General features: G+C 49.5%; 1 protein-coding gene across 1 annotated transcript in view; it reads left to right on the plus strand.

Moving 5' to 3' along the window:
- Positions 1–9,378: 9,378 nt before the first annotated feature.
- The window catches only part of LOC311248895 (interferon-induced protein with tetratricopeptide repeats 1-like), a gene marked incomplete at both ends in the record, with an annotated part of 111,268 nt that continues 99,643 nt past the window's right edge, over positions 9,379–21,003 (plus strand). Inside the window, one exon of the mRNA XM_084338124.1 lies at positions 9,379–9,461. Coding sequence (XP_084194250.1) covers positions 9,379–9,461 — 83 coding nt within the window. The remainder of the gene's footprint in view (positions 9,462–21,003) is intronic.

Below are 21,003 nucleotides of genomic sequence, written 5' to 3' on the forward strand. Positions count from 1 at the left end.
TGGCCATGACAATGAACACAATTTTGAAAAAACAAGTCTCCACCTTCAATGCCGTCAGCTCCCATAAATGTGGTCTGGTCGCTCAGCTCTGGAGTGACCTGTGACCCACGGCCACCGGATACACCCATCACATGCTGAGGGTTCAGAGGCTCCAGGACCTGTGACCCACTGGATACACCCATCACATGAGGGTTCAGAGGCTCCAGGACCTGTGACCCACTGGATACACCCATCACATGAGGGTTCAGAGGCTCCAGGACCTGTGACCCACTGGATACACCCATCACATGAGGGTTCAGAGGCTCCAGGACCTGTGACCCACTGGATACACCCATCACATGAGGGTTCAGAGGCTCCAGGACCTGTGACCCACTGGATACACCCATCACATGAGGGTTCAGAGGCTCCAGGACCTGTGACCCACTGGATACACCATCACATGCTGAGGGTTCAGAGGCTCCAGGACCTGTGACCCACTGGATACACCCATCACATGAGGGTTCAGAGGCTCCAGGACCTGTGACCCACTGGATACACCCATCACATGAGGGTTCAGAGGCTCCAGGACCTGTGACCCACTGGATACACCCATCACATGAGGGTTCAGAGGCTCCAGGACCTGTGACCCACTGGATACACCCGTCACATGAGGGTTCAGAGGCTCCAGGACCTGTGACCCACTGGATACACCCATCACATGAGGGTTCAGAGGCTCCAGGACCTGTGACCCACTGGATACACCCATCACATGAGGGTTCAGAGGCTCCAGGACCTGTGACCCACTGGATACACCCATCACATGAGGGTTCAGAGGCTCCAGGACCTGTGACCCACTGGATACACCCATCACATGAGGGTTCAGAGGCTCCAGGACCTGTGACCCACTGGATACACCATCACATGAGGGTTCAGAGGCTCCAGGACCTGTGACCCACTGGATACACCCATCACATGAGGGTTCAGAGGCTCCAGGACCTGTGACCCACTGGATACACCCATCACATGAGGGTTCAGAGGCTCCAGGACCTGTGACCCACTGGATACACCCATCACATGAGGGTTCAGAGGCTCCAGGACCTGTGACCCACTGGATACACCCGTCACATGAGGGTTCAGAGGCTCCAGGACCTGTGACCCACCGGATACACCCATCACATGAGGGTTCAGAGGATCCAGGACCTGTGACCCACTGGATACACCCGTCACATGAGGGTTCAGAGGCTCCAGGACCTGTGACCCACTGGATACACCCATCACATGAGGGTTCAGAGGCTCCAGGACCTGTGACCCACTGGATACACCCATCACATGAGGGTTCAGAGGCTCCAGGAAACTGTCATGGATGTAGTCATCTAGGATAGAATATCCAGCTAAAGTCAGCATGTACAGTAATAATTCATTGATAATATTTAGGGTTTGTTTCGTAGCCATGGATTAGACCAAGTCCGGGATCAGATAGTTAATTGAATGGACCAACTCTAGATAGTACTGTCATGTCTTAGACCATGTCTGTAACCGGCCCATGTGTTAATATCTGTATACGTACATACACAGTATACCGGTACACTCTACAGACTAGAGTAATTGTATTCCTTCTCTTACTTACTTCCTGTGGCAATATACAACAGTCTTGCCTTCATGCTGGGGGTAACTGGCAGAAAAGTGCAGCTGTTCCCAGGGAACACCTTCATAACACCAGCTTGATGTTCACAAGGTGCCCCTGAGCTGCCCACAGGACATGAGCACGTCTCAAGGTTTGTGTCGACCAGGTAGACCACCCCAGGTGTGGAGGCACTCTCCACCTCGAACGTTGACCCATCAATCTACACATAATGACAGATATAAAAGTGAAGTCATAAGAGATACGCCACAAGGTAAGTCATAAGGAACGTTTTTTTTATAAATTTATTTCCTATTTTCTAATCTGAGCAAACCTTGAATTTTAGGTGTTCTATTGTGCTACGTATTAGACAATTCCTTTTTACTTATTTTGTTGCAAGAAATGTCAAATCAACATAGGTCAAAAACACAACAGACTCAGTCATTGCATGCTGTATAAATTAGGTGTGTGTGCCTTTTTGTGCCAGTTTGATTGTTATTTACCTGAGAAATGTTCTCTGGCTTGACGTCACTGGTCTTTACCAGGGACCTTGACTTATGGAACCTGTCCCACTGGCCGAGAGCTGCATCTGTGATGCGTGCCTCGTAATACCCATTGAGGCGAGTGGTGAGAAAATCAAATAGTTGTGGCGCGTTGTAAGCCTTTGTCCGGCGCAGGATCTTATCCTTCACGATCCTATTTGCGGCTTCTGCGTAGTTGTTCGTGTTGTTTCCACGGACCGGCAACGCTGCTCTGAAGCACAGGGCCCAAGACTCCTTCCGGCCATACAATGTCTCCAGGTATGCCCTGAAGTTGGGGTACCTGGCATTTTACAAAAAAACAAAATGTACAGGACAAGGAGGACAACAGACGACAGTCATGTAAACCTACACATCTCAGATCCTTCCCCTTGAGCTAATATAGTGCATTTGTATTGCTTTTCCCTGCATTGATGCTTACGCATTGATTTATGCACTTGAAGGCTTGTTTATAAAGGGAAATGTACTTGTGATCTCCGAGTGTACCGAGTCTCCCATTTGTCTGGGATATGTACCTGTTCACAAGATCAATCTGCAAGGCTTGTTGGAAGAAGCCATCTGCCTCGCTCTCCTCCCTGGCATACATGATGTTCTTCACTACTGTGAACAGAGCCTGCCTGTCAGCCATGTGGATGTTGTGGTCTTTGTTCAGCAGCCATCTCCACACAGCCTGCAGCACATGGAAACTACACAGGAGGAGCGTGGCTTCCGGGAAGGCCCTGTGGATGGCTGCTCTCTCTGCTGTGCTGTCGTCTGTCAGGAATACCTGTGGACCTGCCATTCCTCTGCCTGAGAAGGCATTCTCAGAGAGGATGGACTTCAGCATCTCCAGTCCCTGGAAGTAGGGATGTAGCAATAACCGGTTACTGTGATTACCTTGGTTAACTAGTATTAGCACTTACTGTACCTTTTCAATATCAGGATAACCGTCAGCTAAGTAATAGTATAGTATAGTATTATGCTATTGTAATGGGGGGCTACCTGGTAGATGACCTCACTCGCTTCTGACTGGGTGATGAGGATCCCCAGGGGTAGACCGCCTGCACAGCTGTGCGTCAGGATCAGGAAGACACGGCAGTGTTGTCTGTCCATGTTGCCGGATGCATCCATAAAGGCCATCTCTCCACTCTGCTTAAGGCCAGCATGAACCCTCTTCATCAGAGGAGAGCAGATCACGGCAAGGAACTGCCTACCATCCCCTGTCTGGCTCACTTTGGCACAGTCACTCCCACACTGAGCATTGTACATTTCAACCTGCCTCTCCAGAGCCTCTCGCATCCCCTTCCCCTCTGAGCTTCCATACTCTGCCTTGAATATCTGGTGGTACAGTCTGTTAAAATAGAACATGACACACAATGAAAATCTAACAATATGACATCAGTTCATGTTGATTTGTGCCAATTTGAGCAATTTGTAATGTGCCATGTCAAAAATACAAGGCATGAAACATACAACACATATCACGGTAAAACAGGTACAGGATGTTGTCTCATGTGAAAGTGTATACATCACCACAAACAATATATGGGCTGACTTTGTAATGTCAGTACTATCCAGTCATCATACATACGCATAGCAGAACCGCAGGTCAGGACAGATGGAGCGGTCTGCTGAGGCGTAGATGTACTCATCCCCATGTTCGACCTGCAGATCATACTTGAACACGTCCAGTGCAGAGGACGCCGAGTGTCCAGACTCGAACAGCTTGGTGAGCTTCTCTACGGCTTCGCCGCCCACATCCTTGTGACGCACAGCATCAGCCACATGGATGTTGTGATTGTGGATATTGCTGATATACACGCTCATGGGATAGGCGGGAATGTGGGGATCAGTGCTCCTGGTGTGGTAAAACATATTGTTAAACAGAGAAATAAAAAACAAAAATATAAAATTTGAATTCCATTTGGAATGTAAATGGTTTGTGTGTTACACATACGTGCTCGGTCGTCCACTGGAGTCCACAGTGCGCACAAGGGTGATCTTCATTCCAGCCGGGCAACCTGTGTTTTTAGACACCTTGCCAGGTGTTGGTGTGGTTGGTGTGCACCTGGTGTTGTGCTTGTGGTGTTATGTTAATGTGTGTGCGCTATACGCGAAGGTACAGGCCACCGTACTGGGGGTCACGGGAGTTCGAGAGGAACCTAGGATGCACACCCGTGTAACGTAGCGAGGCTAAGCTAATAAACATACTTACAACCAAAGCAGAGGACTCACGTATTTGTTACCGTGCAAAGTAACACGACATGGTGTCAGAAGTCCTGCTAGAGTTGTGTGTGAGTTCGGTCGGACATTAAAGTGCCATTTGAGACTCGTTTATGACGAAGAAGAGCAGAAGGAGAAAGAAAAGGATGGTGGATAACGCTAATAACGCTGTAGCTCCGGTAGCGGCTGCGGTTTCAAGTGCTACGTTTAGCATCCAGCCTCCTGAGTCCTTCGACTTCTCAAAGCCGCAAGAGTGGGCCAAGTGGATACGCAGGTTCGAAAGATTTCGCCTGGCAAGTAACCTAAATGCTAGCTCTGAAGAGAATCAAGTCAACACGCTAATATATTGTATGGGCGATGAGGCGGACGATATTTTACGTGGACTGAATCTGGCTGTTGATCTACGACGTACGTACCAAGGAGTGCGGGATGGATTGCAAGGTTTCTTCGTGGTCAAGAAGAACGTGATATATGAACGAGCCAAGTTTAACATGCGCAAACAGGGAGAAGGTGAAACAGTCGATTCCTTTGTGACGTCATTGTATGCGCTGGCGGAGCATTGTACATACGGTGTGTTGCATAATGAACTTATACGTGACAGGCTTGTCGTCGGTCTGATGGATAAGCGGCTGTCAGAACGCATGCAGCTGGACCCAGACTTAACCTTGGAGAGGGCATTGAACATGGCGAGGCAGAGTGAGGAGGTGAAACGACAGCAATCCTCTCTGCGAGGGGATACCAGGACAGAGGCAAGTGACATTAAATCGGTGGACAGGGTGTTTAAGAGCAGTAGCAAGAACTATGCTAAGAACAGCCCCCAACAGGCTAACAGCTACACAGCCAAACCACTCAGTACCCAGTACCCGAGGGGGAGAAGTGTCCAGTGTCATAAATGTGGCAGTTCTCAGCTCCACCCACAGCGCGATTGCCCCGCTAACGAGGTGAAGTGCCATTCATGTGGGAAGATGGGCCATTATAAACGTGTGTGTAAATCTTCCAAAAATGTACATGAGGTTGAAGAAGACTATTCCTGCTCCTGTGATGGGGAAGAGGAGCACATGTTCTTGGGCAGCATCACAACTGATGGGGAGCCATGGATGGTCGACATAGACATCAATGGCAGATGTGTGCCATTCAAAATAGACACTGGCGCTGATGTTACTGTGATGCCTCACACTGTATTCAGAGAGATATACAAACACAAGGATCCACCTACCCTGCAGAAAGCGACAAAACCACTGATGGGACCTGGGAGGAGTCCACTAGATGTTGTGGGCGTCGCCAAGCTGCTGCTGAGGAGAGGAGAGAGAGAGGTGTTGGAGGATGTGTACGTCGCTCGACACCTACACTCAGCGTTGCTGGGGAGACCTGCTATCAGCAAGATGGAGCTTGTGGCACGTCTAGACAGTATAACGATGGAGACGCTCAAGACGACCTACCCAAAGATATGCAGTGGTCTCGGGGAGATGAAACAGCCGTATGCAATCAGGCGCCCAGAAGGATTCCATTGCCACTGATGGACAAAGTCAAGCAAGAACTGTCCCGCATGGAAAGCCTCGGAGTGATCAGCCGGATCGAAGAGCCAACCGACTGGTGCGCTGGCATGGTAGTGGTCCCTAAGAAGAAGACAGAGGAGGTACGCATATGTGTCGATCTCACAAACCTCAATGAGTCAGTGTGCCGGGAGAAATACACCCTGCCAACAGTCGAGGAATGCTGGCCGGAGCCAGGATATTCAGCAAGTTAGACGCGAACATGGGATTTTGGCAAATACCCCTGACTGAGGAGTCGTCAAAGTATACAACTTTCATCACGCTGTTTGGTCGTTACCACTTCAATCGCCTACCTTTCGGCATCGCCTCCGCCCCAGAACACTTCCAAAACAGAATGGTGACTGAGGTCACAGAGGGGCTGGAGGGTGTCGTCTGCCACATGGATGATGTGCTGGTGTGGGGCCGATCACAGGAGGAGCATGACGCTCGTCTGCATGTCGTGCTGGGGAGGATCGAGAAAGCAGGAATCACCCTGAACACAGGCAAGTGCGACCTGTCAAAGGAAGAGGTGACCTTTCTAGGCCATGTGATCTCCAGCAGTGGCATTAACCCCGACCCGAGTAAGACGGATGCCGTGAGGAGGATGGAGGAGCCGACAAATGTCAGTGAGCTGAGAAGCTTTCTCGGCATGGTAAACCAGCTGGGGAAGTTTATCCCGCGGCTGGCGGAGAGAGACAAGGCCCTGCGAGACCTTCTGTCAAAGAAGAACTGCTGGCTGTGGGGCATCGAGCAGGCCAAAGCCTTTCAAGATTTAAAAGATGCACTAATATCTCCACCAGTGTTGGCCATGTACGATAACCACAGGGAGTGCAAGGTCTCAGCGGACGCGTCGTCGTACGGCTTGGGGAGTGTGCTTCTCCAAAAATCGGATGGAGTGTGGAGACCAGTAGCCTATGTGTCACGGTCTCTCACACAGACTGAGCAGAGATACGCACAGGTTGAGAAGGAGGCCCTGGGCTTGACCTGGGCTTGTGAGAGGTTTAGACATTTTCTCATCGGCAGACGCTTCCAGCTGGAGACGGACCACAAGCCTCTCCTGAGTCTCCTGGGGTCTCAGGCGTTGGATGATCTCCATCCACGGATTCTGCGCTTCCGGATGCGCCTGATGCGCTATTCCTATTCCATTGCCCATGTGCCAGGGAAGAGCCTGTGGACTGCTGATACGCTCTCACGTGCTCCTGTGAAGAGGAGAGAGACACCTGAGGAGGAGGAGTTATTTGAGAATACAAATATCTATGTGGACATGGTAATGGAGAACCTGCCAGCGAGCACTGCCTACCTGGACGAGCTGAGAGAGCAGTTGGAGGGGGACAGTGTGTGCGCACAGGTGAAGCAGCGGTGTGCAGAGGGATGGCCAGCACACAACAGTGAACCGGCTCTCAGGCTGTACTGGGCGGAACAGGCGTCACTCACAGTAGAGGATGGACTGTTGCTGAGGGGAAGCAGGCTTGTAATCCCTTCAACAATGAGAAACGACGTGCTTGCCAGGCTGCATGAAGGCCACCAGCTGAATGAGCTGGTCCTCAACTGCCGAACATGCTGCAAAGAGAGAGAGAACCAAAGGGAGCCCCTGATGCCATCTCAATACCCGGGGCGACCGTGGCAGAAGTTGGGAGCAGACCTGTTCATGCTGGAGAGCAAGACTTACCTGCTGGTCGTGGATTATGCATCAAGGTACGTGGAGATCGCTCTGCTGACTCCCACAAAATCAACAGACGTCATCCACCACTTGAAGTCAATCTTCGCACGCCATGGTATCCCGGAGGAACTGGTGACGGATAACGGGCCGCAATTCTCCGGAATGGCCTTTGCAGCGTTTGCGACATCATATGGGTTTCGCCATGTCACAAGCAGCCCGAGATATCCCCAGAGTAATGGGGAGGCAGAACGTGCTGTCAAGACAATAAAAGGCCTCCTGAAGAAGGCAGCCGACCCATACCGTGCTCTGCTGGCATACAGAGCCACCCCGTTGCATAACGGGTACAGTCCAGCCCAGCTCCTTATGGGGAGGAGACTCCGCACGACGGTGCCAACGCTTCCTGCTCTACTGGTCCCTACTCTTCCTGACAGTAAGGCAGTGGTTCAGAAGGAGGAGGAGAGGAGAATGAGAGATGCACAAAGCTACAACCGGCGTCATCGTACGCGAAGTCTCGACAGGCTCACTCCAGGAAAGGAGGTGTGGGTCACAGATCAAAGTGCAACTGGAGTTGTGGTCAGCAGTCACCCCACTCCACGTTCGTACATCATAGATGGACCCCATGGAACATTAAGGCGAAACCGTCGCCATCTCGTCCCCATGGAGCCCTCACCGGAGCAGAGTGCAGCAGAACCTACGGAGCAGGAGGTCCTGGAACCACCAGCTACTCCCAGAACCAGGTCTGGGAGATGTGTGGTGAAACCAACTAGGTTGGACTTGTAAGAGACAGTAGAGAGAGAGAGAGTAAAGAAAAGTGACATTCATGCGATAGAATGATAGAGGTTTATGTTAGGATAAGACATTGTTTCATGTTTATATATATTATTCGTTTAGATATACATTTCGAAAGAAAGCAATTGCTATGTTTAATATAACCCATGGTTTATATGGTGTTAAAGAAATTGTTTAGATCAGTTCAGATGAACAGACCTTTTAGATATAGAGGCAGAATAATCCTCTAAGGTCTGGGGAATCAATGGCAGTCTACCCATTGATTCTAGAAAGGGAGATGTGGTGTTATGTTAATGTGTGTGCGCTATACGCAAAGGTACAGGCCACCGTACTGGGGGTCACGGGAGTTCGAGAGGAACCTAGGATGCACACCCGTGTAACGTAGCGAGGCTAAGCTAATAAACATACTTACAACTAGGGATGTCCGATATTATCGGCCGACCAATATTATCGGCCGATATCGGCAGTAAAATGTGATATCGGAAAATATCGGTATCGGTTTAAAAAAAGAAAAAAACAATAACAATATTTGTTATATATATATCCAGTGAAATTATTAGTTACCTGAAATTATTCAGTTTTTGGGGGGGGGGGGAAACCCTGCATATATCGGTATCGGTTGATATCGGTATCGGAAATTAAGAGTTGGACAATATCGGAATATCGGTATCGGTAAAAAAGCCAATATCGAGCATCCCTACTTACAACCAAAGCAGAGGACTCACGTATTTGTTACCGTGCAAAGTAACACGACAGTGCTGGCACCTGTAGTCTCTCTGTATACAAATTATAAGATATTTATTTTACCAGAAAGATCCTCCCAAGATGTTGCTTTGTCATGAACCCATGAACCCAAGTAATGACATCCACTGTAGTTATGCAAATGTGGTTGAAATGGTAAATAAGAGTCAAATGATCCAGAGCCATCATATATTTGGAGACAAATATTATAGTATCAGCCATAAATGACCTTTCAGCTGAACGTACTGAAAGTGGAAAATCACTTCTCAGGGAATGTTGACCATACCAACTCTAAAAGAACAACATACTCTGAAGATGATCTTCTTGGGTCTTGTATGGGCCACTCTCCAGGTGACCTGCATCGACCTTGCCCACACCAGGATCTCCTCCTCAGACTGGTGAGTCATTCGCACAGTGGCCTCAAAAGAGGTATGGTCAACACAGGATGGGTTCACCGCACGTCTGTACGTGCAGACATGATATGTGTAACCCTTCGGTAAAAAGTCCTTCAACACACAAGCAACAAGATGTTCTTTTTTTGAAAGCCAGTAAATACTGACATAGACACTTAGAAGAAGCAATGTACAGTCCCCCCCACGGCCCACCCACCCAACCTCCTCCAATGTACAGTTTCTATGTCAAATGTATAGCCTCTCTTTTCTGGACTCTTTTTGTATCACAAACAGTACTGTATTTGTAAATCTGGTATGTCATAAATGTCTAGATGTAGCAGTACTGTCTATCTGTCTACCTGTATGTCATATATGTTATGTCATATATGTTATCATGAATTGAAAATGGGGGACCCTGATGTAAACAAGACGATGAATTGAAAATGGGGGACCCTGATGTAAACAAGACGAAAGTCGAGGCCTACCACAAGTTCAGGGTACGCATCCACATTAGATTCACATGGCGGAGTACAGGTAAAACGCTCATCATTGCTGACGCGTTTTGTGAGATTAGCTGCCATATTAATAAAACTCTTGACTTGACTTGACCACCAGCCTGGGTTAATTAATCTAAATGTTATATTGTGTGTTAATCTAAATGTTATATTGTAACTGTCTAGTTAGGCATTAACTGTTTTTCTTTTCTTGGCGAGAGCACCTCGATAACCTTACGCGCGAGGGGCTTCGCTAAACCAATCAGAGAGGGGGCTGCAGAAATGGAGCTCAACCAATCAGAGAGGGGGCTGCAGAAATGGAGCTCAACCAATCAGAGAGGGGGCTGCAGAAATGGAGCTCAACCAATCAGAGAGGGGTCTGCAGAACTAGAGCTACTATTTGTATAGACGCCCCTGAGCCTCACAGCTGTTAAGGCTGAACCAATCAGCCATGAGCACAATGACTTGCATATTCTGAATTTTCTTTACATGACTGCATTGTCACGTTGATTAAAAGAAAACTATAAGAGATGAAGCGTTGTGACGCGCACAAAAGCACTACAATGAGTAGGCGAAGGGTTGTGTGCGATATTGTGGCACTCCTTCGGCGATCGGAACAGAAGGCTAAAAAAGAGTGAGAAAAAAGCTATTCCTAGAGTGGATTTGCATGGCGGTCAATGGGGAGGAGAACCTTCAAAGAAATGGTCGTCAGTTGTTCAATTCCATTTATTTTTCTGTTGTGAGCGGGCTGACAGCCGTGTCATCGTTTTGATGTGTTTGTTTTATTTCTACGTCCAAAATTGAGATCACACTCGCAATTCACCCAAGGTAGGGGAAAAAAGATTATTTCAGCTGCTACACTCTAAGTTGCAATGCATTTCCAATGGGACCGAAATTTTACCGTTTAAAGTCGATTCGTAGCCAGACGGTGCGGTGAAACTTTACGAGTTCGGAGACCGCTGTTGCCATAGGCAAGCCGCTCGTTTTGATACCTTTCACGTGTATGGGGCGCGAACGCTCTGGCACGAGCGGTGTTTGCAAAATCGGTGGATCTCGCACTCTAAATTGCAATGCATTTCCGTAATGTTACCGTTTAAAGTCGATTCGTAGCCAGACGGTGCGGTGAAACTTTTACGAGTTCGAAGACCGCTGTTGCCATAGGCAGGCCGGTCGTTTTGATACCTTTCACGTGTATGGGGCGCGAACGCTCTGGCACGAGTGGTGTTGGCAAAATCTGTGGAATAAATAAGAATAAAAAAGAGTATGTCTCCTTGTCACTCGGTCGAGCTCCAGCTCTGTCACTCAATGACTTTTTCTAAAAGTACCCGTTTTATCTGCAGCACGGTTTCTGACATTTCAAAATGACTTCAGGAAAATGGAATTAGAACGTTATTTCAGCTATTTCTGCTGAGCGGCCACCTCCCTCCCTCCTTGACCCTCCCTCCCTTTCACTCTCTCCCTCCCTTTCTCCCTCCCTTACTCTCCCCCCTCCCTTTCTCTCCCTCCCTCTCTCACCCTCCCTCTCTCCTTCTCCCTCCCTCTCCCTCCCTCTCCCTCTCTCGTTCTCCCTCTCTTTCCCTCTCTCTATACCTCCCTCTCCCTCCTTCTCACTTCCTCTCCCTCCCTCCCTTTCTCCCTCCCTCTCTCTCTGCCTCCCTCCCTTTCTCCTTCTCCCTCCCTCCCTCCCTCCCTCCCTGCCTCCCTTCTCTCCCTCCCTCCCTTCCTCTCTCCCTCCCTCTTTCTCTCCCTCCCTCCCTCCCTTTCTCCTTCTCCCTCCCTTCCTCTCTCCCTCCCTCCCTCTCTCTCTGCCTCCCTCCCTTTCTCCTTCTCCCTCCCTCCCTCCCTCCCTCCCTTCTCTCCCTCCCATCTCCATTCCTCCCTCCCTCCCTTCTCTCCCTCCCATCTCCATTCTAAAGGCTGTCGGGTCTTCTGACCCGTTCCCGGCAGGAATCAGTGTAATGTTCTGCTGCGCTGGTGTTAAGAGGAGCAGACAGCATCAGGAGGAGATCACCTCCTCTGTTTATAGGGAAGCTGAACCACTTTCAGCCACTGTTCCCCTGCAAGGAAGTCAGCAGGAAGGGTAATAATAATATTAATAATAATAATATTAATATTAATAATAATAATAATAATAATAATAATAATAATAATAATAATAATAATAATAATAATAATAATAATAATAATAATAATAATAATAATAATAATAATAATAATAATAATAATAATAATAATAATAATAATAATAATAATAATAATAATAATAATAATAATAATAATAATAATAATAATAATAATAATAATAATAATAATAATAATAATAATAATAATAATAAACTTTATTTGTAGAGCACCTTTCATACAGAAACTGCAGCTCAAAGTGCTTCACAACAGGAAAAAGATGAAAAGAATGAGCACATAAAGTGCAGACATCACAGTTTAGGACGTCACATTAGGATCTAGGATCTAACCTTGTTTATGGTTTGATTCAGTTTTAAATAGACAATAATAAAAAGAGTAAGATAAAATAGACAGATGAAATAGTGCAGTGCAATAAAATAGACTAGAATAGAATAGACATAAAATGACCACATAAAGTGCAGACATATAAAATCTTCTTTTTTTTACAGTGGTGGATGTGGATTACTGTTACTTCTGGATTACTGTTCAACAGTTCAAAGTCATCTTTACCTTCTCTGGGTACAACTCTGGCAGCTCAGGGTAAGTGACAGTGTCAAACCTGAGTGCTACACTCTTGAGTGCATATTAGTATCAGACATAATTAGTAGGGATGTCCCGATCGCATTTTTTTGCTCCCGATCCGATCCCGATCATGTGATTTTGAGTATCTGCCGATACCGATTTTTCCCGATCCGATCTTTTGGCAATGCATTAAGAAAAAAGAAAAGAAAAAAATGCAATTAAGTTGACCCTTAAGGTTGTTTTTTTATTTAACAGTATCCAACTATCCATTATATCCAACATGGATATGGCTTTTTTAACAGTATATCCATTATATCCAACATGGATATGGCTTTTTTAACAGTATATCCATTATATCCAACATGGATATATAGTAGAGCTGGGCCGTTAACGGCGTTAACGTGCTGCGTTACCGCTATACTAGTATCGCGCGATAATATAATTAACGCATTAATAAAAAAAAATAAAAAAAAATTACATTTTATTTTTTTTACCTTTATTTACCCAGGGTAGGTTCGCTGAGCACAGATGCTCTTTTTCAGGAACGCCCTGCTTCACATTCACACAGTTCCATTCACACCTGGGAGCTGCCCAGTACAACCACAGTTGACACTATTGGCCACTGAGCAACTCCACTGGAGCAGTTGATTCAAGCCATGTCACATAGTTCAAGTTTGAAATGATTCTTTCTGTTTTGCTCCTGAGAGTGCTAGATACTGTACTGTACTGGTAATATTATTTATTTGTGTTAACTTCTGAATAAAACAACTTATTAAACACAAGTACATCTTATTGAACATTATTTTGATATTTCATTACCAATTATCATAGCAAAACAGCTTTTTCAAACAGTCTGTAATGCATTTTGGAAACGGGAGATGGGCTCATGGTGTAATGGCGTCGCCGTCGACTAAAGACGCACTTCTTCAACAATTATCTGAATTAAAAAAAAAAAAAAAAAAAAAACTAACCATACTGTCATGCACTTGTCCTAATAAACTAACCTACACTGTAGCACTCAACACTTTGATGAACATTGTTACTCAGCTGATAGAGTTGTGCCCTTCCTGATGGCTTGTCGTACAGAACTTGTAAGTCGCTTTGGATAAAAGCGTCAGCTAAATGACTAAATGTAAATGTAAAATGTAATGGGCCACCTGGCCTGAGAAACATAAGGAGGAAAGAAAAAGTAAGGACTTACTTCTGGTCATTATTTGGGTAGAACACACATATTTTGAATGCCTTCGGCAGTTTTTTTTTTTTTTTTAGCCATTTTAATCTAGATTAATCTAGATTAAATCCAGGATTGCAGATAGATTAATCTAGATTAAAAAAATTAATCTATGCCCACCTCTAATATATAGCTTATTCTTTTCACTTATTGCAGCATTAGATCAAAATCTGCATAATAGTAAAAGACAGTAGCCTACGATGTGAGGATGGGGTTTGGCGGAGCCCAATAGCAGAACACAGGAGGAGAGAGAATGGAGCGTTTTAGGGTGTTTTAATATTATACTCCCAAGTTGACAGGTTACAGACAGTGAATAAAGGAATGTGCGACAGGTATGGGAGTGTGCCGTGGATGAGAGCAGGAGCACTCCTTGTGCAGCTTGGGATGTCCAGGTAGGAGGTGTACTGGAGCGGAGGTCCTGGGCATATAGAGAACAAGGGTTAGGACAAGGTATAACAATGAGGACTGGGTTGCAAGGTTCGTCATCGTACCTAGGAAGCTAGTTTAACACTCCGACGAGGGTAGGACAGGATCTGCAGGTTGAAGTACCATCTCGTTGATGAGGGGATGAGTCACAGCCGTGTTGATTGATGAGCTGGCAGCGTGTGAATCAGGAGAATGGATGCTGCCCATATAAGGGTGTGAGAGGATAAGGGGTGAGTGAGGCTTCTGCCGTGAATGTGGGGGAGGAGGAGTGAAGAAGGCTCTCGCCGTGATTATGACATACGAAGGTTTTTATCACCCAGCTGCTCCAGTGGAGCTGCTCAGAGCAGAAGTGACGGCCTGTGGTCGTACTGGCAGCTCCGTGTGGAACTGTGTGAGTGTGAAGCAGGATATCGCTGAATAAGACGTTTGGCCCTGTAGTGGCCGTCTGCGATTGCCAAAGCACAACCTTGTTAAGACGTGGGGGAACTGCGTGTGTTTGATGCCGTGTGGTGTCAGTATCACAACCATTGATTTTCAGCCTCTGGGAGACGGCGGTTGTCTCTGGTAATGCGTGGCAACATGAGCTATAGCGGGCTGGATGTTGACAGAGCCTGTCAGCAAAGATTCCCTTTTAACAACATAACCACAAGAAGTCGTAAAGCCCTGCTGGTAGTGAAGCCGAGAGTGCAGGTTGCCAGATATACTCTGACTGCACACAAGGACTTTTCTTTAATCATTCAGTTTTACGGAACTGTTTACATTTACACCGTGTTTAGCAGAATTAGGAATGTAACTTGAGTAAGGATGAGTGGAGTCCTTTTAAAGATCAGTGAATCAGTGGGAGACTGAGGATTAACAGCAGGGAGGAGGGAAGCTAACTGCTGGGGAGACAAGAGGGAAGCTAACTGCTGGGGAGACAAGAGGGAAGCTAACTGCTGGGGAGACAAGAGGGAAGCTAACTGCTGGGGAGACAGGAGAGAGGAGGGAAGCTAACTGCTGGGGAGACAAGAGGGAAGCTAACTGCTGGGGAGACAAGAGGGAAGCTAACTGCTGGGGAGACAGGAGAGAGGAGGGAAGCTAACTGCTGGGGAGACAAGAGGGAAGCTAACTGCTGGGGAGACAAGAGGGAAGCTAACTGCTGGGGAGACAGGAAAGAGGAGGGAAGCTAACTGCTGGGGAGACAAGAGGGAAGCTAACTGCTGGGGAGACAAGAGGGAAGCTAACTGCTGGGGAGACAGGAGAGAGGAGGGAAGCTAACTGCTGGTGGAGACAGGAGACAAGAGGGAAGCTAACTGCTGGGGAGACAGGAGAGAGGAGGGAAGCTAACTGCTGGTGGAGACAGGAGAGAGGAGGGAAGCTAACTGCTGGGGAGACAGGAGAGAGGAGGGAAGCTAACTGCTGGGGAGACAGGAGAGAGGAGGGAAGCTAACTGTTGGGGAGACAGGAAAGAGGAGGGAAGCTAACTGTTGGGGAGACAGGAGAGAGGAGGGAAGCTAACTGCTGGTGGAGACAGGAGAGAGGAGGGAAGCTAACTGCTGGTGGAGACAGGAGAGAGGAGGGAAGCTAACTGCTGGTGGAGACAGGAGAGAGGAGGGAAGCTAACTGCTGGTGGAGACAAGGTGGAGGAGGGAAGCTAACTGCTGGTGGAGACAGGGTGGAGGAGGGAAGCTAACTGCTGGTGGAGACAGGAGAGAGGAGGGAAGATAACTGCTGGTGGAGACAGGAGAGAGGAGGGAAGCTAACTGCTGGGGAGACAGGAGAGAGGAGGGAAGCTAACTGCTGGTGGAGACAGGAGAGAGGAGGGAAGCTAACTGTTGGGGAGAGAGGAGAGAGGAGGGAAGCTAACTGCTGGGGAGACAGGAGAGAGGAGGGAAGCTAACTGCTGGTGGAGACAGGAGAGAAGAGGGAAGCTAACTGTTGGGGAGACAGGAGAGAGGAGGGAAGCTAACTGCTGGGGAGACAGGAGAGAGGAGGGAAGCTAACTGTTGGGGAGACAGGAGAGAGGAGGGAAGCTAACTGCTGGGGAGACAGGAGAGAGGAGGGAAGCTAACTGTTGGGGAGAGAGGAGAGAGGAGGGAAGCTAACTGCTGGGGAGACAAGAGGGAAGCTAACTGCTGGGGAGACAGGAGAGAGGAGGGAAGCTAACTGCTGGTGGAGACAGGAGAGAGGAGGGAAGCTAACTGTTGGGGAGACAGGAGAGAGGAGGGAAGCTAACTGCTGGGGAGACAGGAGAGAGGGGGAAGCTAACTGCTGGGGAGACAGGAGAGAGGAAGGAAGCTAACTGCTGGGGAGACAGGGTGGAGGAGGGAAGCTAACTGCTGGGGAGACAGGGTGGAGGAGGGAAGATAACTGCTGGGGAGAGAGGAGAGAGGAGGGAAGCTAACTGCTGGGGAGACAGGAGAGAGGAGGGAAGCTAACTGCTGGGGAGACAGGAGAGAGGAGGGAAGCTAACTGTTGGGGAGACAGGAGAGAGGGGGAAGCTAACTGCTGGTGGAGACAGGAGAGAGGAGGGAAGCTAACTGCTGGGGAGACAGGAGAGAGGAGGGAAGCTAACTGCTGGGGAGACAGGAGAGAGGAGGGAAGCTAACTGTTGGGGAGACAGGAGAGAGGAGGGAAGCTAACTGCTGGGGAGACAGGAGAGAGGAGGGAAGCTAACTGCTGGGGAGACAGGGTGGAGGAGGGAAGCTAACTGCTGGGGAGACAGGAGAGAGGAGGGAAGCTAACTGCTGGGGAGACAGGGTGGAGGAGGGAAGCTAACTGTTGGGGAGAGAGGAGAGAGGAGGGAAGCTAACTGCTGGGGAGACAGGAGAGAGGAGGGAAGCTAACTGCTGGGGAGACAAGAGGGAAGCTAACTGCTGGGGAGACAGGAGAGAGGAGGAAAGCTAACTGCTGGGGAGACAGGAGAGAGGGGGAAGCTAACTGCTGGTGGAGACAGGAGAGAGGGGGGAAGCTAACTGCTGGGGAGACAGGAGAGAGGAGGGAAGCTAACTGTTGGGGAGACAGGGTGGAGGAGGGAAGCTAACTGTTGGGGAGACAGGAGAGAGGAGGGAAGCTAACTGCTGGGGAGACAGGAGAGAGGAGGGAAGCTAACTGCTGGTGGAGACAGGAGAGAGGAGGGAAGCTAACTGCTGGGGAGACAGGAGAGAGGAGGGAAGCTAACTGTTGGGGAGACAGGGTGGAGGAGGGAAGCTAACTGTTGGGGAGACAGGAGAGAGGAGGGAAGCTAACTGCTGGGGAGACAGGAGAGAGGAGGGAAGCTAACTGCTGGTGGAGACAGGAGAGAGGAGGGAAGCTAACTGCTGGGGAGACAGGGTGGAGGAGGGAAGCTAACTGCTGGGGAGACAGGAGAGAGGAGGGAAGCTAACTGCTCGGGAGACAGGAGAGAAGAGGGAAGCTAACTGCTGGGGAGACAGGAGAGAGGAGGGAAGCTAACTGCTGGGGAGACAGGAGAGAGGGGGGAAGCTAACTGCTGGGGAGACAGGAGAGAGGAGGGAAGCTAACTGCTGGGGAGGGAGGAGGGAAGCTAACTGCTGGTGGAGACAGGAGAGAGGAGGGAAGCTAACTGCTGGTGGAGACAGGAGAGAGGAGGGAAGCTAACTGCTGGGGAGGGAGGAGGGAAGCTAACTGCTGGTGGAGACAGGAGAGAGGAGGGAAGCTAACTGCTGGTGGAGACAGGAGAGAGGAGGGAAGCTAACTGTTGGGGAGACAGGAGAGAGGAGGGAAGCTAACTGCTGGTGGAGACAGGAGAGAGGAGGGAAGCTAACTGCTGGTGGAGACAGGGGAGAGGAGGGAAGCTAACTGCTGGTGGAGACAGGAGAGAGGAGGGAAGCTAACTGCTGAGGAGACAGGGTGGAGGAGGGAAGCTAACTGCTGGGGAGACAGGAGAGAGGAGGGAAGCTAACTGCTGGGGAGACAGGAGAGAGGAGGGAAGCTAACTGCTGGGGAGACAGGAGAGAGGAGGGAAGCTAACTGCTGGGGAGACAGGAGAGAGGAGGGAAGCTAACTGCTGGTGGAGACAGGAGAGAGGAGGGAAGCTAACTGTTGGGGAGAGAGGAGAGAGGAGGGAAGCTAACTGCTGGGGAGACAAGAGGGAAGCTAACTGCTGGGGAGACAGGAGAGAGGAGGGAAGCTAACTGCTGGTGGAGACAGGAGAGAGGAGGGAAGCTAACTGTTGGGGAGACAGGAGAGAGGAGGGAAGCTAACTGCTGGGGAGACAGGAGAGAGGAGGGAAGCTAACTGCTGGTGGAGACAGGAGAGAGGAGGGAAGCTAACTGTTGGGGAGACAGGAGAGAGGAGGGAAGCTAACTGTTGGGGAGACAGGAGAGAGGAGGGAAGCTAACTGTTGGGGAGACAGGAGAGAGGAGGGAAGCTAACTGCTGGTGGAGACAGGAGAGAGGAGGGAAGCTAACTGTTGGGGAGACAGGAGAGAGGAGGGAAGCTAACTGTTGGGGAGACAGGAGAGAGGAGGGAAGCTAACTGCTGGGGAGACAGGAGAGAGGAGGGAAGCTAACTGTTGGGGAGACAGGAGAGAGGAGGGAAGCTAACTGCTGGGGAGACAGGAGAGAGGAGGGAAGCTAACTGTTGGGGAGACAGGAGAGAGGAGGGAAGCTAACTGCTGGGGAGAGAGGAGAGAGGAGGGAAGCTAACTGCTGGGGAGACAGGAGAGAGCAGGGAAGCTAACTGCTGGGGAGACAGGAGAGAGGAGGGAAGCTAACTGTTGGGGAGACAGGAGAGAGGAGGGAAGCTAACTGCTGGTGGAGACAGGAGAGAGGAGGGAAGCTAACTGTTGGGGAGACAGGAGAGAGGAGGGAAGCTAACTGCTGGGGAGACAAGAGAGAGGAGGGAAGCTAACTGCTGGGGAGACAGGAGAGAGGAGGGAAGCTAACTGTTGGGGAGACAGGAGAGAGGAGGGAAGCTAACTGCTGGTGGAGACAGGAGAGAGGAGGGAAGCTAACTGTTGGGGAGACAGGAGAGAGGAGGGAAGCTAACTGCTGGGGAGACAGGAGAGAGGAGGGAAGCTAACTGCTGGGGAGACAAGAGAGAGGAGGGAAGCTAACTGCTGGGGAGACAGGAGAGAGGAGGGAAGCTAACTGTTGGGGAGACAGGAGAGAGCAGGGAAGCTAACTGCTGGGGAGACAGGAGAGAGGAGGGAAGCTAACTGCTGGTGGAGACAGGGTGGAGGAGGGAAGCTAACTGCTGGGGAGACAGGAGAGAGGAGGGAAGCTAACTGCTGGGGAGACAGGAGAGAGGAGGGAAGCTAACTGCTGGGGAGACAGGGTGGAGGAGGGAAGCTAACTGTTGGGGAGACAGGAGAGAGGAGGGAAGCTAACTGCTGGGGAGACAGGAGAGATGAGGGAAGCTAACTGCTGGGGAGACAAGAGGAAAGCTAACTGCTGGGGAGACAGGAGAGAGGAGGGAAGCTAACTGTTGGGGAGACAGGAGAGAGGAGGGAAGCTAACTGCTGGGGAGACAGGAGAGAGGAGAGAAGCTAACTGTTGGGGAGACAGGAGAGAGGAGGGAAGCTAACTGCTGGTGGAGACAGGAGAGAGGAGGGAAGCTAACTGTTGGGGAGACAGGAGAGAGGAGGGAAGCTAACTGTTGGGGAGACAGGAGAGAGGAGGGAAGCTAACTGCTGGGGAGACAGGAGAGAGGAGGGAAGCTAACTGCTGGTGGAGACAGGAGAGAGGAGGGAAGCTAACTGTTGGGGAGACAGGAGAGAGGAGGGAAGCTAACTGCTGGGGAGACAGGAGAGAGGGGGAAGCTAACTGCTGGGGAGACAGGAGAGAGGAGGGAAGCTAACTGCTGGGGAGACAGGAGAGAGGAGGGAAGCTAACTGCTGGTGGAGACAGGGTGGAGGAGGGAAGCTAACTGCTGGGGAGACAGGAGAGAGGAGGGAAGCTAACTGCTGGGGAGACAGGAGAGAGGAGGGAAGCTAACTGCTGGGGAGACAGGAGAGAGGAGGGAAGCTAACTGCTCGGGAGACAGGAGAGAAGAGGGAAGCTAACTGCTGGGGAGACAGGAGAGAGGAGGGAAGCTAACTGCTGGTGGAGACAGGAGAGAGGAGGGAAGCTAACTGTTGGTGGAGACAGGGTGGAGGAGGGAAGCTAACTGTTGGTGGAGACAGGGTGGAGGAGGGAAGCTAACTGCTGGTGGAGACAGGGTGGAGAAGAGAAGCTTCTGCTGGGAAGAGAAGAGGGCGTCTCCAAACGGTTTCAAAGGCGAGGGTTCCAAAGATCAGAACTACCCTTTTAACAGCGACTAACACTAGGCTAAGGCTTTGATTCCAACTGGGGACCACCTAATAACACAAACGTGTACAATCACTGGAAACCATGTTGCATAACAGCATCCACCGAATGACATGTGTTAACCATCACATCAACATGTGTGTTAATCAACACAAACAGAGGAGGTCGAGTTATAACCTTTGTTCCAACTTTATATGATGATTTGATATGGATGTCATTAACCCTTTCACTACCACACTGTAGTGTGGCAGTGACAGGGTTAACCTTCTGTAGTGTGGCAGTGAAAGGGTTAATCTTCTGTAGTGTGGCAGTGACAGGGTTAACCTTCTGTAGTGTGGTAGTGAAAGGTTAACCTTCTGTAGTGTGGTAGTGAAAGGTTAACCTTCTGTAGTGTGGTAGTGAAAGGTTAACCTTCTGTAGTGTTGTAGTGAAAGGGTTAACCCTTT

This window comes from Notolepis coatsorum (genome assembly GCF_963971535.1).
Source record: "Notolepis coatsorum genome assembly, chromosome: 2".
Classification (NCBI taxonomy): Eukaryota; Metazoa; Chordata; class Actinopteri; order Aulopiformes; family Paralepididae; genus Notolepis; species Notolepis coatsorum.